This window comes from Urocitellus parryii, chromosome 5 (genome assembly GCF_045843805.1).
Source record: "Urocitellus parryii isolate mUroPar1 chromosome 5, mUroPar1.hap1, whole genome shotgun sequence".
NCBI lineage: Eukaryota > Metazoa > Chordata > Mammalia > Rodentia > Sciuridae > Urocitellus > Urocitellus parryii.
The window spans coordinates 107,400,496-107,417,646 of record NC_135535.1 but is presented as its reverse complement, the minus strand read 5'-3'; the positions used below and the strand labels follow the sequence as shown (position 1 = coordinate 107,417,646).

The following is a 17,151-nucleotide window of genomic DNA, read 5'->3' as shown; positions in this document are numbered from 1 at the left end:
TATTTCAGTCTACTAGTATTATGATTTTCTCTTTTTCCACTTTCTCAACTTCACATCACTTACAAGTTAGTTAACTGCCCTGGGCCTCAGTTTGGTTCTCAGGAAAATGGAGATAATTATTAGATTATTATAAATATGAAATGAATTAAGTAAAGCTTTTAGTTCAGTGCTTAACAGAAAGGCTTCCAAGATGTCATTAACTTGGGAGCGGTGGGTGTAACTCAGTGGCAGAGTTCTTAGCACCCAAAAGGCCCTGGCTTTCATCTCTAGCACACTGCCTCTTCCCACTCCACCCCTCCCCCCCAAAAAAAAAAACCCACACAGAATAGCAGTAACTTTCATTTGTCCTTCTGCAAGCCTGGTATGAAATAGAAAACATTACAGAAGTGTTTTTGTGGTACTGGAGATAAGCCCATAGCTTCACACATGCCAGACAACTGCTATACTAATGAGCTACACCCCAGACCCATTTTTTTGTTTCCTAATTTATTTTTGTATTTGAGGATTGAGCTCAGGGGAGCTTTATCATTGAGCTACATATATCCCCAGTCCTTTTTTTAATGTAATTTAAAAAATATTTTTTAGTTGTAGTTGGACACAGTACCTTTATTTTATTTATTTTTATATGGTGCTGAGGATTGAACCCAGGGCCACACTCACCCTAGGCGAGCATTCTACTTTGAGCCACAACACTGGCCCCTCCCCAGTCCTTTTAAATTTTGAGTCAGGATTTTACTAAATTCCTGAGGGTTATTCACCAAGTTCGTAAGCTGGCCTGGGATATTCCATCCTCATGAGTCTCTGGGATTACAAGCCTGCATCACCGCGCCTGGCTGTTAGATTTTTAAAAATATTACTGGGCTGGAGGTGTAACTCAGTAGTAGAAATGTTGCCTGGCATGAATGAAGACCTGGGTTTCCTTCCCTGCACCACAAAACAAAGACAAAAATAAAGTATGGTGAAGTTGATGGGAAAAACCTCGGTTCCAGGTGAATCCCTGGATTTTCCCCCCTCCAGAAACTAAGAACCAAGGTACTGTCAGGGTGATGGTGCATGCATATAAACCCAGTGACTCCAGAGAGTGAGGCAGAAGGATCTCAAGTTCAAAGCCAGCCTCAGCAACTTAAGCACTCAATAACTTAGTGAGACCCTGCCTCAATATTAAGAATAAAACAAAAAGCACCGTGGATATAGCTCACTGCTAAGGCACCCTGGGTTCAATCCCCAGGCAGGGTGGGGGCTACCTACTGAAATCATCACTTAATAAGCACAGTTGTAACCACGAGATTTCCTGGAGTCATACTGGGGAGGCGATATAGTTGTGAGGATTGAACGGGATAAAATTCTCAATGTCTAACCAAGAGTAAGCATGATAGCTGTTTCTGTTTTACTTTTTAACTTATTTTCTCCCTCTCCTCAAAAGGTGAGTGGTTGAACTACCCAGATGATCTTAGCCGCAGCTAATTTGTATTACTGATTATGGTTTCTTCCTCTATCACGTCTCTTCCCCCTTTTCTCTGCTCCCTCACTCCTTCCACTACAGCTTTCCTCTTCTCCCACGAACCGCCAACTGCCGCGATCACCACATCAATGGTAGATTAGAGTTGACAGTGAGCCAGCTACAGGCAACAGCAGGGGACCGAGGATTCCTCGGTGACTCTCGCTCTTCCCCCAATAAAGTTTTATTGTAACATAGCGCAGGGTGGGTGGGGGGACGGGACCCGTCATTCTTCCCCAGCAACCAATCAAGAGAATAGAATGCTCGCATCCCCACCCCTAGAGCTTCGGCGGTCCGAAGGCGGAAGCGGGTTATGTTCCTCCCGGAAGTACGTAGTAAAAGCGGAAGCACTACCGGAACCCGGCCATAGAAATGAGTGGCTAGAGCGACCCTGAGGGGGCGGGTGGCAGGAAAAGCTCGGAACAGCTGCCGGAGGTGACGGAGCAGCAGCCCCACCCGGTGCGCTGGAAGACGAACCTTCCAGGTAGCGGTCCGCAGTCTGGCCCAGGGTACGGCTGGGGCAGTCGGCGGTCCCACAGTCCCAGGGCTGCCTCTTTAAGGGAGGAGGTGGAGCCACGTGTAAGGATAGTGGTGGTAAGGTCACGTGGTTAGGGCACGTGTAGGGCACGCGTGGAGAGCTGAGAGTGCTTCCTGGTTGGGATGGACACTGTGTGAGACCCCTTACTTGGCTGCAGCCTGTACCTTGATGTCAGTGGGGTGCACGTGATGGGGCTTGGGATTAGGTTTAGAGGCCGTTATGGAGGGTGGGCATGGCAGCCGTGAATTGACGAAGATTTTTAGATCCTGAGTAGATCGTTCCAACTCTTAGTCCTCACTTCAGTAGTAATTTAGCCCCTCTACAATCCGGCTCCTTACCCTTGGGCTTCCTATCCTGCCAGTGTTTAGGGACCTCTAGCTTCACATCCTCTTTCCTTACAGCTCCAGACAACCTGAGCCCAGGTTCCCACAGCTCAGTACAGCCATGAGTGCGGAGGTGAAGGTGACAGGGCAGAACCAGGAGCAATTTCTGCTCCTGGCCAAGTCGGCCAAGGGGGCAGCGCTGGCCACACTCATCCACCAGGTGCTGGAGGCCCCTGGTGTCTACGTGTTTGGGGAACTGCTGGATATGCCCAATGTTAGAGAGGTGGGTTGCTGGCTTGGGTAACCCACAGGGAAGCTTGGGACAAAAATTTTGACTTAAGAGTGGGCGGGCAGGCTCATTTTGCAACCCTGGCACCATTTAGTTGAACAAGGATACTGTGGTGATTAATGGCAACTTGCAAAAATAAACAAGCAGGTAAAGCTCTTTTTCCCTTTGGAGATGAGGAATCTGAAAAATGTAATATTTTTCATTTTTAACAAAGGACCATGTTATCATCCTAGCTTCTGAGGGGCTGAGGCAAGAAGATGATGGTCTTAAGTTTGAGGCCAGCCTGGCCAATTTAGTGAGACTATCACAAAATAAAAATGGCTGGGTCTGTAGCTTTAGTGAATGGTAGAGCACCCTTGGTTTCAATTCCCAGTACTGCCCCCACTCAAATGGAAATAACACTATACTTAACCATTATTGTGGGAATCATATAAAATCATGAGAAAGTATAAAGTTTGGTACAGATGGAAGGATTGAATAGGCCAAATTGACATGCCCTGTTCTCTCCCTCAGTGTAGTGTATGTTAATTCATTTAAAGTAGGCAAAGGAGAAGGAACTCAGCAGAGAGAACCATTCACCACGTAGAAGTGGCAAAGTGTAAAGAGTTTCAAGTCAATAGTAGGTGGGTCATGAAGACTTGTGGCATCAGCCCATGTCCTATGATAGTGATATATGGGTAGGCGGTGAGCCAAGTTTTTGAGGACCTATGGTTGAATCAATGGATTTAATTGTAGATGAACACAATATCTTTGTTTTATTTATTTATTTTTTAAATATGGTGCTGAGGATCAAACCCAGTGCTTCACCCATGCGAGCTTGACAAGCGCTCAACCACTGACAACCCCAGCCTGGATTTAGCCTTTTTTGATTACTGTGGTATGGGGAAAACTGTGGTTATCATTATACCCTGCTTTCATATTCAGTGGAACAAAAGCATATCAATCAAGGTGAAGAAAAAGAAGCACTGTTCTTTTTTCAAATTTTTATTTATTTAATTGTTGATTATAGACCTTTATTTATTTTTTAAAGTTTATTCACATGCAGTGCTGAGAATCGAAAGCGAGTGCCTCACATGCCAGGTGAGTGTGCTACCGCTGAGTCACCACCCTAGCCCCAAGAAGCACTTTTTATTTTTTATTTATTTTTTTTTTTTTATTTTTTAATTTTTTTATTGTTGGTTGTTCAAAACATTACATAGTTCTTGATATATCCAAGAAGCACTTTTTAATTGAGTACCTGTTTAATAATCTGCCAGTGATCTGGGAATACCAAAAAAGTGCATGACCTAAGGCTTACCCTTTCAAAGCTTATGTTCCAGTTGAAAAGATAAGATGGATGGATATAAATCTTTACTTAGCAAATATTTATTGAGGGAGTCAGTAACATGAATAGCTCTGCTAAATGCTAGTGGGATACCAGAGACTGGGTCTATAATCTTTTTTTTTTTTTTTTTTGCGGAGGGGTACTGGGGATTGAACTCAGGGGCATTCAACCACTAAACTACATCCCTAGCCCTATTTTTTTTGTATTTTATTTAGAGACAGGGTCTACACTGAGTTGTTTAGTGCCTCACTTTTTGCTGAGGCTGGCTTTGAACTCAAAATCCTCCTGTCTCAGCCTCCCATGCCGCTGGGATTACAGGTGTACGCCACCATACCCGGTGGATCTATAATCTTGATGAAAGGAAAGATATTCTTAAAGTAAGAACCTTCTGCAGGAATTAATTAAGTGCCAGAATAAGTGATCAGTGATAGGAGGAGAGGATCCTTCTGGTGAGCTGGATCCATGAGATGGGTCTGATTCAGAGGCCACAAATATAGGTGTCTGTCTAGGCTGAGTCAGGAGCCTGGTGAATTGGGAGTACCACAGACTGCCTAAAGATACTTAAATTCAGAAATATTACATATACTCTGATGGCCAAACAACACAATTTACAGTGCCTAATGTGTGTGTGGTCTGTTAAATTCCAAACTGAATGTTTTCAACCCTAAATATAAGGTAGGAATTGGATGGTGGATGGAGGAAGACAACATTGCTATAATAAAGACCTGGAAGTGGAAGTTAGCCCTTCCTATAGGAAGATTAATCACTGAGAGACAGAGAATGCCTCTTGGTGAATTAACATTGATTGAAAAAAATGTGGCCAGAAAATGGAGTTCAAAAATGATAAGGTTGGGAGGGTAATGAGGGAAGCCCTCTGTCACCTCTTCTCTTCCTTCATATTCTTGCAGCTGGCTGAAAGTGACTTTGCTTCCACATTCCGGCTGCTCACAGTGTTTGCTTATGGAACATATGCCGACTACTTAGGTAACCAAGAGGGATTGGAGCTCTGGAGCAATGAAAATGGGAGAAGGGCAGTTTCTGGAGGGACTAGAACATAGGATGCTGCACTTAGATCCCCTGGGCATAAAGGTTTGGAGTCGTGGCCTAAGCTGGCATAGAAAACGGGGGGAAAATGCAGGAGAAGGCCAAAGTTTTCCACAAAACTGAAAGTAGGAATTTATACAACTTTGTCCTTTTTCCCTAGCTGAAGCCAGGAATCTTCCTCCACTCACTGAAGCTCAGAAGAATAAACTTCGACACCTCTCAGTTGTCACCCTGGCTGCTAAAGTCAAGGTGAGTGACAGTCCCTCCAGTCCAAAGCCAGCGAGGTCTAGAGCATCTTTTATGTCCCACCGGGATAGCCCTTGACCAGACTTGCTTCTTCTTGCCCTTCCCTTCTCCTTTGCCAGGGTCTATATCTAAACTTCAATCAACTGAAGTTCTAAGTAAAACATCTTTTGTATTTTTGATTAAAATAGTAATAACTAAGATGCCAATCATGTGTCAGTGAACAAGTGCTTTCCTTGTTCATGTAATTATTTCATGCCAGCAAAGTCTGATAGCTGGAAGTGGGGCTCTCTTCTAATGAAATTCTGGGCTTCTAGTGTTAGAATAAGCAATATGTAACCCAAAGATATATCTGTATTCCTCTTGGGCTGTTTTTGTTAAATATCACCCCTTAACTCCAGTCTGTGTTCTCCCAATTATTATTAGACAATTAAGTTGTTTCATGGTTTTACTGAAAATAGGCTCTTTTGGACGCCTGAAAAGCAGATGGAATATAAATGATAAACAGAGTCACTATAGACCTCACACAGTATCACATACTTGCATCATGACAGGCTGATCTTGGCCAAGGGCTGTGGCATGTCCTGAGCTATGACCAAAGAATGACACCCACACAGAAGTCACTTTCTCCCTGTGTGGTGTGGGGGATAAAGGTCTTGGGGGAGCATCAGTCTGGTAATTTATTTAAGCCATCCTTCTCATGATGCTGTTTTGAGGTGGGGGGACTTTTATTTAATTTGCTTCAGAACCAGCCTTTTAGAGGAAAGGATTTAGGAATAAGAGTGAAGAGCAGATGGGCCTGGGCAGGGGAAAATAAGAGAAGATTATTTTTGAAAGCCCTTCTCTGCTGAGGAACTTTACAAATTCTGTTCTGACCACCCCGCTCCTACCCTTGGCTCCAGTGCATCCCATATGCAGTGTTGCTAGAAGCCCTTGCTCTGCGTAATGTGCGGCAGCTAGAAGACCTGGTGATTGAGGCTGTATATGCTGATGTGCTTCGCGGCTCACTGGATCAACGCAATCAGCGTCTAGAGGTTGACTACAGCATTGGACGGGACATCCAGCGCCAAGACCTTAGTGCCATTGCCCGAACCCTGCAGGAGTGGTGAGATCTGTATCCTGGTCCTGTCCCTTTTTTTCTCACTCCAAGAAAGCAAGCAGTGCTTCAAGATGGGAGAGGGTAGGACCTGGGCTGGGCTGTAGAAGTGGAACCTGAGAGGAGGGAGGGAAAGGAGCTCATTCCTCTACAGACCTCTGAAGGAAGGTGTAGAGGGGATCCTGAGAGTAGTAGTTGGGGAAGTCAAAGAGGAGGGAGTGCCTCACTCTTGAGGGATCTTAACTGAGAAGTGAGTCTGATGGTAGCCCTCATCTGAGGCCTCTCATCTCCCCTAACCCCTGCAGGTGTGTGGGCTGTGAGGTTGTGCTGTCAGGTATCGAGGAGCAAGTGAGCCGTGCCAACCAGCACAAGGAGCAGCAGCTGGGCCTAAAGCAGCAGATTGAAAGTGAGGTGAGCAGGCAGGAGCAGGATGGATGCAGGCTTCCCCAGTCTGGGCACCTGGCCTGTGCAAGTGCTTTGGACATGGCTGTAGCAGGCAGACAAGATAAGTAGGAGCTGTCAGGTTTTGGAACCTTTTTGCTGTCCCCTTCTTTTCATCTTGATAGGTTGCCAACCTTAAAAAAACCATTAAAGTTACAACAGCAGCAGCTGCTGCAGCCACATCTCAGGACCCCGAGCAACACCTGACTGAACTGAGGGACCCAGCTCCAGGCACCAACCAGCGCCAGCCCAGCAAGAAGGCCTCAAAAGGGAAGGGGTAAGCCAGTGTGGTAGTGGCCCACTTTTACCTCAAGGACCTGGCTGCTGCACTTACTTTAGTCATTTGTGTGGGATGGGGATTTGGGGAAACCTCCAGGGATTAGGGAGATCCCCTGCATCCTCTCTCTTTCTCTCTCTCTCCCCCCTTGCCAGGCTCCGAGGGAGTGCCAAGATTTGGTCCAAGTCGAACTGAAGGGATTCATTATTTCTTTCCTGGGGAAATGGGGCCCCAGCTGCCTGACTACCTGCCCCTTAGGAATCCTCAGAGAGCCTTCCTGTGCCCCTGGCCAGCTGATAATCCTAGTTCATGACCTTTCACCTCCTGCATCCCAAAGCATAGATTACATCTTTTCTAGGGAAGAGGCCAATACAGGTCATGTTTTTATTGGTACTTTTTGCTCTACATGATTTTCCCATGTGTTTCATTGTTCCTTCTCCCTGTCATGCTCTCCTCTCTATTTCTTTAATAATTCAGCATCTGTTCCTGTTTATTACTTCTGTCATTGAGTAGGTGGGTAGTACTGAAGGTTGCTCAGTCTGCAGCATAAGCCTGGGGTGTTCCTTCTACCACCCTTTCCCTGCATGTCAAATACCTGATTCCAACTCCCTACCCGTGCCTATGGGCTAGCATCTGAAGAGTGAGGGCCCTACCAGAATTCTTACCGTGAGAATTCTGGGAGCCAGTCTGCCATTCTGGGAGTGACTGGACACTTTCATTCTAGAGTCCCAGCACACTACAGTTTCCTTTCCCCCATCTTCCCCTTGGATCCTGGGAATGCTGCTGCTTCAATGATTCTAGAGCCTAAGAAGGACAGCTGTTGAGATGTTGAGAAATAGTTCTTTCTTGGCTCTGACCATCTTGGGAAGCCCAATGGCAATCCTGGAAAGATTTATATCTCCTTTTGGAGTTTGGTGGGGAAGGGAATATAGATTGTATTAAAAAAAAAAGTATATATGCATATATCTACCTATAACAGAACAGAAATAAATCTATAAGAAGTCTATCTACTAACATGCCCAGAACTCAATATCTTCTGTTATTGATATTTGTGGATGGGAATGAGATTCATTCCTAGACTACTCTAAAGCAGAATACTAGAAAACAAAGAGAACCAGATATTATTTGCGTAGTCCTAGCCCCACAGCTAAGACACCTAGCTCTTGGGCTTTCACTTTAGATAAGTTACTCCATGTCTCAGCATGTGTTCAGAAGTAATGAATACTTAGTACCAACACGTGATAGATACCAGAGATGCAAACTGACCATTGCTGTCCTTGTTCTCAAGAAGCTTCACTTCATCTTGTTTCTTTCCACCTCAGATTTTTTTTTTTTTTTTTTTTTTTTTTTTTGGTGCTGAGGATTGAACCCAGGGCCTTGAGCGTGTGAAGCAAGCACTCTACCAACTGAGGTATATCCCCAGCCCCACCTCATAGAATTACAAGGGAAAGAGTTGATAGTGAGCTTGAATCTTTGCATTAAAACCAGATTAAAGTACCATGTCTGTTGGACTACTGCCCTCTGTCCAACTTAGCACTTCCCAAGAAGTATGCTGAGAGGATTGGACTCCTCCTGCTATGTGTTCTCTAGAATTAGGAAGCTCTAGTCTGAGGGACAGTTGAGCCCCCACATGCAAAGTGCTTTGTTGTATCTCATGACTTAACACTCAAGGTCACTCCAAGTGAACTGGGTTGCATGAAATAATCACACAGAGACAGAGAAAATACCTTTTTCTTTGGGTCCTGTGACAGCTCTGACCTTAGGGGTCCATGGTAAAAGAGAAGAGCACATGCTGAACCCTTTTATTGGGAAGAGGCCATTTAAATGAGGCAAGGGATAGGATTAAAGGGAACAGGTGAGTGTAGCTCAACCCCTCTGGGTGCCACCTACTCCTAGGGCTACTCCCAGGGCCATACCTGTGATCTTTTAGATTCCCTTGGTGCATCAAGACTTAAAGGTGCATGCATTTGGAGTGGCTCCCCACAGTGCTTGACTTCTGCGAGTCCAAGTGGTCTTAATGTTGACTAAGCTGCTTGCCAAAGCTAGTGCTATTCTCTGGAGATTTAGGAGAGAACATTCTTTGTGGGTTCTAAAGCTTTTGTCAGTCATGAAACCAGAAAATGGGAGTGGAATTCTGATTTTTTGATTAAAGGTGGACCAGATAAACTTAAGCCTTGAGGGGGCAATGGAGACTTAACAAAACCTATCCAGTGAGCCCCATTTTAGGAGCTTACATTTGTGGCTTCTCAGCTTTGCTATAGACAAACTTGTTGAGCTTGTTACCCCTGAAATAAACTCCTTCCTCCTAGGCCCTCCATTGTGTAGAAGTTGATAGTTTCTGGTGCTTATTTAAACTTGTCCCCAACTACCACCCAAGCCCCAGTTTTTCCTTTGGAACCTAGTATCTCCTTTTCCCCAGAGGCTCCTCCCAGTTAATAGCTGCTTAAACTTCCCACTCCTAGAAATTTCTAGTTCCACACTTCAGTGAATGTCTCTTAAAGTCCATTGTAGAGTGGGCTTCGACTGCCCAGCTTCACATCAAAAGAGGGAGAGAGAACCATTCACATCTCTAGGGACAGGTAAATATAATTTGTTTTTTATTTATAAAGACAGAGCTCTTGGTTACCAAGGCATGGGGAAAGGGCAGTACATTCTTTCGGAAGTAATGAGGGCTCAGTTTTGACCATGAAATTTGGCTCAAGATTTTGGGAATTGTTGTGTAACCAAGAGAATTTTTTTGAGATGGGATCTCACTAAATTGCTTAGGGCCTTGCTGAATTGCTGAGGCTGGCCTCAAACATGCACTCCTCTTGTGTCAGCTAGGATTATAGGCATGCATCACTGCACTGGGCTCTTCCTAAGAATTTTATCACTCACTTGCACGCTCATACATGCTGATCCCTACTGCTTAGCAATCTTAGATGATTTTAGGACTGGACACCATGTTAATAGTAGGAAGAATCAGGCACAGTGGCACACTTCTGTAATCCTGGCAGTTTGTAAGGTGAGCAGAAGAATTATATTTGGGGTTAGCCTCAGCTACTTAGCAAAACCCTGTCTCAAAATGTAAAAAAATTAAAGGAGTTGAGGATATAGCTCAGTTATAGAGGGCTTGTCTGGCAAGTGTGAGGCCCTGAATTCCATCCCCAATTCAGCAAACAAAACAAAAAAACATTAAAATCTCTGGAGCTAAAAATGACAATTAGATGGGCACACACCTTTATGCACAAAAATGGTAAAATGTGTACTGTCAGTATTTTTTTTCTTTGAGAACAATTTTTTATTCCATGATGGTCCATCTTTAGATGTTTCTTTTTCATATACACTTCATTTGTTTTGTTAAAAAGTAAAGCCCTAAAAAGGGAGACCAGTTAGTCCTCAAACTCTAATCCATTTTCATCTTGACTAATTTGGAAATTTCAAAGTTTGTAAGTCTCTTTGTCAAAATGCAGCCATACGCAGCCAATCACGAAGATGATTATTCTTAAGGTATTTCTTAGTAAGATATTTCAAATACCTCTTAGAGAACTGTTTCTCAGAAACAACTGAGATTTTATTCTTGAAGCGTTCAATGTGAATAACATTCCCGGGATTTCCAGTTTTCCCATTGACTTTAACCTTCTCCCTCAGAAACTGTTAAAAATATCCAGAATCAAAAATCCCATCTTTTACAGGATGAGTAAGGTCCATATTAAACTTCCAAGTAGTCCTCTTAGGCTTCTTGTCTTTCTGCAGCACCATCTTGAAAGCTGGCCGTGTGATCAGAGAGCATTAGAGATTAGAAATTCCTCACTTAGATGGGCATGGCAATGCATACCTATAACGCCAGCTGCTTAGAACACTGAGGCAGGAGGATTGTGAGTCCAAGGCCAGTCTGGACAATGTGACAAGTCTCTGTCTCAAAAAAAAAAAAAAAAGAAGGGCTGGAGCTCAGTGGCAGAGCACTTGCTTAGCATATGTGAGGCACTGGGTTTGATCTTTAGCACCACATACAAAAATAAGCAAATAAAATAAAGTCATGCTGTCCATCTACAACTACAAAAAGAAAAAAAGAAGAAGAAAAAAGTTCCCAATTTAGATGAATCTTCCAACAGGGATAGATTGATCAGAGTTTACAAGGGCATCTAAGTAGTATATTAGTTATCCATTGCTGTGCAACAAATGACAGTAAAATTAAATGGCTTAAAACATCTCAGCCAGATGTGGTGGCATACACCTATAATCCCAGTGGCTGGGGAGGCTGAGGCTGAATGATTGCATGTTCAAAGCCAGACTCAGCAATTAAGCAAGGCCCTAAGCAACTTAGTGAGAACTTGTCTCAAAAAATAAAAATGGCGATGTGGTGTAGTGTTCAAGTATTCCTGAGTTTAGTCCCTGGTACGAATAACAACAACAACAAAATCCCAAATTATCTCAGTTTTTATGGGGAGAGAATCTGAGTTGCACTATTTTCTGCCTCAGTGTGTCTCCCAAGGCTATATTCAAGGTGTTAGCTAAGGCCATAATCCTCTCTAGGTTCAGTGGTCATCAGTAAAAATCACTTCTTCATGGGTGATTGGACTGAAGACCTTATCAGAAGATTAAGAATTGGCCAGCAGTTGCCCAGAAGACAACACTAACAAGCTGAAGTCACAGTCTTTTGTGACAATCACAGAAGTGACATCCAGTCGCTTTTTACTCAGTAGGCCAGCCTGTACTCAAGGAACATAGATTAGACAGAGTATGACTGTCAGAAGGCAGAGATCATTGAGACGCATGTTAGAAGTTGTCTGCCACAGGCAGTGTTTCTGTGGACCACCAGCATCAAAATCATCATGGGAGCTTTTGAAAGTAAGCCTTGCAGCCAGTCCTACCCTAGTTCTTATCAAATTAGAATCTCTAGGATGTGAACGGGAAATGTGCCTTTATACCCTCATTGACTCTGTCAGGTAGTATCAACATGGATCAAATGAAAGGTTTCTACTGCAGGACCTGGATGAACAGGTAAGAGCCTAGGGTCACCATCTGGGAAGAAAGAATGAGCAAAGATAAAATTTCGAGTACAGGGTGTAAGACACCGCATGGCACTACTAATGGAAGACACCACACAACACAAATCACCGGAGAGGTTCCGCTTTATTACAAAAGGCTTATATAGATCTAAGGGGAAGTGGCAGGGCTTAGGTAAGTGATGGGTCACCCGTTTATTGGCAAGTTCTTCCAGATGTCAGTTCCGGAGCCCAAGAAGTTAATTCTTATTGGGGCTAAGGTTTCCCACCCGCAGGATTTGAATAATGGCGCCAGCGGGAACTTTTCGCGCCAGTGAAAAGAAGGGAAAGTAGGAAGAGAAGGTTGTTAGGCGCCATGTTGGAGTTTTTCTTTGGGGTGCGGCTGCCGTTTATATTTTTCCCAACAGAGGGTAAGAAAGCATGACTTCTTCTGCCCTTTAAGGTTTTTAAGTGCATGGTTACAAATTATCTGTTTAGTAGGTGCTAAGAAGTATTGAGTAAGTTGAAAGTGGTTAACAGGGACCTATATCTTGCCTGGGGTCAGAAAAAGACATGACCTTTAAACTGAAATTAGAAGCCAAATAGTAGTTAGCCTGATGAAGAGAAGGGAGGATGCATCTTAATTGGGAAGAATGTCAGAAAGACTTTAACCTGTATCCCTCATAGGAAATGCATAACTTTTGTGATACATCGGCATATATGGTCCTATACTTACTATTTATTTTCATTGAATTGGTAAATATATGTTGGCTGAAAAATCTGAAATATATCAGCCATGAAGTTTGTGTTATATACTTTTTTGGGATTTGGGGTGATTTTTGTCTTTTTGCTTATCTATTTTTCTATGATAATTGTTAATAAAAGCTAATATTTACTAGGTCTTTACTGTGGTCAGGCAATATTCTAAGTGAAATAGAAAATATGAACTGCCAGGCACAGGTGCATGCCTGTAATCCCAGTGGCTCAGGAGGTTGAGGTAAGAGGATTATAAAGTTTAAGGCTAGCCTGGCCAACATAAAAAAGGTCTGGAGTCAGTATTCTATGCTTCCACCTTGAGAAGGAACATAAGGGTAGCCAGGCACGGTGGCCCATGCCTGCAATTAACCTCAGTGACTTAGGATGCTGAGGCAGAAGATGATGAGTTTGAGACCAGCCTCAGCAATTTAGTGAGACTGTCTCAGAAAGAAAAATTTTAAAAGGGTGGTGGATATATAGCAGTGGGAAAGCCCAGTACCCCTCCCCAAAAAACAAAAAGAAGGAGCTAATAGTCCTTTAAAAGTATTTAAAAAGATAAAATAAGGGCAATAAGCTCAAAGCAAGCAAAAAGTGAGATTAGTGAAATTGACGGCAGAAAAAAAATATTTTTAAAAAATGAACCCAAAAACCCAAATATTGTTTTTTTTTCCATGCTGGGGATCAAACCGGGGCCTTGTGCTGTGTGCTCAGCCCAAAAGTCGACCATTTTAAATGACCAATAGAATTGATAAACCTCTAGCCATACTAATAAAAAGGAAGGGAGGAGAGAAGACACAAATTACCAATTCAAGAATAAAAGGGGATATTACCAGAGATCACAAGGGTTAATAAGAGAACCCTATAATTCTACACACAAATTCAGTAGTCTTGGCAAAATTGGCCAAATCCTTGTCCTGTGGTATGAATCTTTTTCCCCTCCATAATTCATATTGGAACTTAATTCCCTCTGCAACAGTGTTGGGAGGTTGGCCTTAATGGGAGGTGATAGGTCATGAGGGCTCTGACCTCATGAATGAATTAATGATGTAATAGAAAGGGTTTTTAAGACTGGGTTCACACTTTTCCGTGAGGAACATCACTCCTTCCCTGTAGAGGATGCAGTATTCAAGGTTCCTTCTTAGGAACAGGTACTGGGAACTCACCAAACACCAAGACTGCCAGCACCTTGATTTTGGACTTCTCAATCTTCAGAAATGTGAGAAATAAATTTCTGGGTTTTCTTTTTTTATAATTTATCCAATCTGGGGTATGCTGTTATAGTAGCACAAAAGGGTCTAAGGCATCTTGAAAGCCAAAAATTACCAAAACTCACACAAGAGAAGATGTAAACACAAAATGTACAGCCATAAAAATTATAGAAGATCTTATAGGAGAAATCAACTCATAGTTAAGCAAAGAGTTCTTATGATATAAAAAACATGATTCATGTCTTGCAAGGTGGCACACACTTATGATGCCAGCTACTCTGGAGACTGAGGCAGGAGGATCACAAGTTCAAGACCAGCCTGGGCAATTTAGCAAGACCCTGTTTCAAAAGGATAAGTAGGTGAGGATGGTAATTCAGTGGTAGAGTGCCCCTGGGATCAATTCTCAGTGCCACAGAACAATAAATAGCTATAATGATGGTAAATAAGCATATGAAAAGATGCCCAATATGGTTAGCCATTAAGGAAATGCAAATTAAAACCACAATGAAGCTTGCACAGGTGGTGCACACCTGTAATTCCAGCAACTTGGGAGGCTGAGGCAGGAGGATTACTTGAGCCCAGAAGTTCCAGACGAGTCTAGGCAACACAGTGAAACCACTTCAAACAAAAAACCAGACATACTGAGTTACTGGCATACTAATAGCTATTGTTTCAAACACTGTGCTATTACTTGGGTAAATTTTAATAGAAAAATGTGTTTAAACCATCAAGAAACTTTTTATTTAAAGGACTCCAGTGGTAAATCATTCTGTACAGTACATTAATAACATTTACCTCAATGTTTTGTGTGATATTGACCTTCACCTGTTTCTTCAGTAGTAAACAAGAGCCTGGGGGGTGGGGGTTAGATATCTGTAATTGCTGCATTGGATCCTTTGCAACCTCAAGATTTTGCTTTTGTAAGTCTAAAGCGGTCCTACTGTCACATTTCAGAATTCCCAGAGCAAGTGATCTGTAAAGTTTCATCAACTTTGAAATTGTCATTTATATCAAACACTGGGTTGTTTAAATAAGGCTCATCTATACTGAGATTCAGCTTGTCTTGCTAAGTTGCTTAGGGCCTCTCAAAGTTCTTGAGCCTGGCTTCAAACCTGTGATCTTCCTGCTTAGGCCTCCTGGGCCGCTGGGATTACAGGTGTGAACCACCACACCCATTGGCTCCATCTTTTTTTTTAATATATTTTTGGTTGTAGGTGAACATAATACCTTTATTTTATTTTTGTATGGTGTTAAGGATGGAACCCAGTGCCTCACGCATGCTAGGTAAGCACTCTATCACTGAGCCAGAACCCCAGCCCTTGGCTCCATCTTTTAAAAGACTCAATTCAAGTCCTACAGGCCCTTTTCTATCCTCCCACTTGATGTCAGCCTCAGACTTCTCAGACACTTGGTTGGCCCTCTTGGCAGAGGATACTGATACCTTGGAAAATGATACAGATCCTGCAAGGTCTTCAGATAGCAGGTGACAGTAGACAAAAGGAGGGGATGGATGCTGGAAGAAACCAGGAGCATTCCCATCCAAAAGATAAAATGTTCACGAAGAAAGAATAGCATGTTAAAGGGCATAGAGAGGGTAAGGAACTCTGAATGCTAACCCAACTTACCTCTTTTAGGGATTGTTCAGAGGGCCTGAGCCTGGAGGGGGATGTCTTATCTACTTCTCCTGGCCCCTCCAGAGGTACCATTTAAGACCAGACATGAGGCTGAGACATCTCAGAGCCACCAGCACTCTGCGTAGGGGAAAAATCCCCTTTTGTAGCAGCCCTGCCACACTTTTGCACCCAGGCCTCTGTTGTGCCCTTCCCTCAGGGCCAGTTCTGTACCCTGCCCCCTTCCCCAGGCTCTGCCCAGGGATAATGCTCCTTGGGAGAACCAGCTACACAAGGATTCCTCCCAGGCCCCGGCCTACTTGTTTATTTCTCTTATCTCCTATGGCCTCCTATGACTGTCTTCATCTTCATCTCCCCCTCCAGTGCAGCCGCACCTGTTCCTTGCCTCTCTCATCTGAAAACCTCGGTGATAGGAGGAACAGCAAGTAAAAACTACTCTTTTTACCCCTAACCCACAGAAATTATTTGAGTGAAGGAATCCTTGGCCCTTGCTGTTCTCTCAGCCCCTAGAATGACATTCTCAGGACTGGGAGCATAGGGCAGGAAGATATATGTAGTTAAGTAGACTTAGAATATTTAGGCTGTGAGACCAAACTACTGGGTTCTTATTGTGGGTCAGCCTCTGGTATTTTGGGTAACCTCAGTTTATATACTTGGACACTGGGCAGAAAAAAGGAGAGAAAGGATACTACTAGGATCTGGAGGGATTGTTCAGTGGGAGGGAAAATTTCCCAAACTAACAGATGAGTAAGGGTAACCCAAAATATTTGTTTCTACTTGTTAGTTTGTGGGCTGGAGGCAATAGAGGGGGTAAAAGGTGATGAGAGTAGAGAGCTGGGTACCAATTCCAGGCCAGGAGGATGATTTCCATACTGTATCTAAAGCATTTTAGACTGAGAAGGAGTCTTCATCTCTCTCACTATTAGTTCTCTGCTTTGTAAGACGGTCCTTTCTAGTTACTGGTGGCAATGAGGACATATATTCATACCTAAGAATTGTGAGCATTGAGTTAGTGTAGAAAAACCATTTGACACAATACATGGGATATGAATGACCGCTCTCTGTTCCTGGCATTTTCCTTAATTACTCCATCCCTGTCTGTTCCTTCAGTGCTCTGGTCTCCATCCTCAGCTCCTAAAATGCTTTAGACACAGTATGGAAATCATCCTCCTGGTCTGGAATTGGTACCCAGCTCTCTACTCTCATCACCTTTTACCCTCTCTATTGCCTCTGGCCCACAAACTGACAAGTAGAAACAAATATTTTGGATTACCCTTACTCATCTGTTAGTTTGGGAAATTTTCCCTCCCACTGAACAATCCCTCCAGATCCTAGTAGTATCCTTTCTCTCCTTTTTTCTGCCTAGTGTCCAAGTATATAAATTGAAGTTACCCAAAAAAACCAGAGGCTAACCCACAATAAGAACCCAGTAGTTTGGTCTCCCAGCCTAAGTATTCTCCCTACCTAGTCAGAGTATAGGCTACACTTAAAAATGAGGGCTGGTAATGCCTTTGAG

The 17,151-nt window shown here is 43.3% G+C and overlaps 1 protein-coding gene and 1 pseudogene across 5 annotated transcripts; one reads left to right on the top strand and one right to left on the bottom strand.

Annotated features, from left to right (window-relative positions):
* Positions 1-1,874: 1,874 nt before the first annotated feature.
* On the top strand, positions 1,875-8,091 carry Cops7a (COP9 signalosome subunit 7A). 5 transcript variants are annotated; one of them, XM_026403223.2, is made up of 8 exons: positions 1,875-1,982; positions 2,438-2,642; positions 4,881-4,956; positions 5,177-5,265; positions 6,162-6,364; positions 6,661-6,766; positions 6,922-7,073; positions 7,229-8,091. In XM_026403223.2, the coding sequence occupies exons 2-8, from the start codon at positions 2,481-2,483 to the stop codon at positions 7,266-7,268; spliced, it is 828 nt and encodes a 275-aa protein (XP_026259008.1). In that variant the 5' UTR covers positions 1,875-1,982; positions 2,438-2,480; the 3' UTR covers positions 7,269-8,091. The 5 variants fall into 5 exon arrangements, with proteins under 5 accessions (XP_026259008.1, XP_026259011.1, XP_026259012.1 ...); XM_026403226.2 differs by having other exon boundaries at positions 1,901-2,007; XM_026403227.2 differs by lacking the exon at positions 1,875-1,982 and adding an exon at positions 2,003-2,092.
* A 1,457-nt stretch (positions 8,092-9,548) lies between these two features.
* On the bottom strand, positions 9,549-12,907 carry LOC144254854 (ribosomal protein eL22-like pseudogene; annotated as a pseudogene).
* Between the last annotated feature and the right edge of the window lie 4,244 nt (positions 12,908-17,151).

Coding starts and splice junctions, on each gene's coding strand:
- Cops7a (XM_026403222.2), top strand. Junction 4,957..5,176: donor AACATATGCCGACTACTTAG/GTAACCAAGAGG, acceptor CTTTTTCCCTAG/CTGAAGCCAGGAATCTTCCT. Junction 7,074..7,228: donor AAGGCCTCAAAAGGGAAGGG/GTAAGCCAGTGT, acceptor CCCCCTTGCCAG/GCTCCGAGGGAGTGCCAAGA.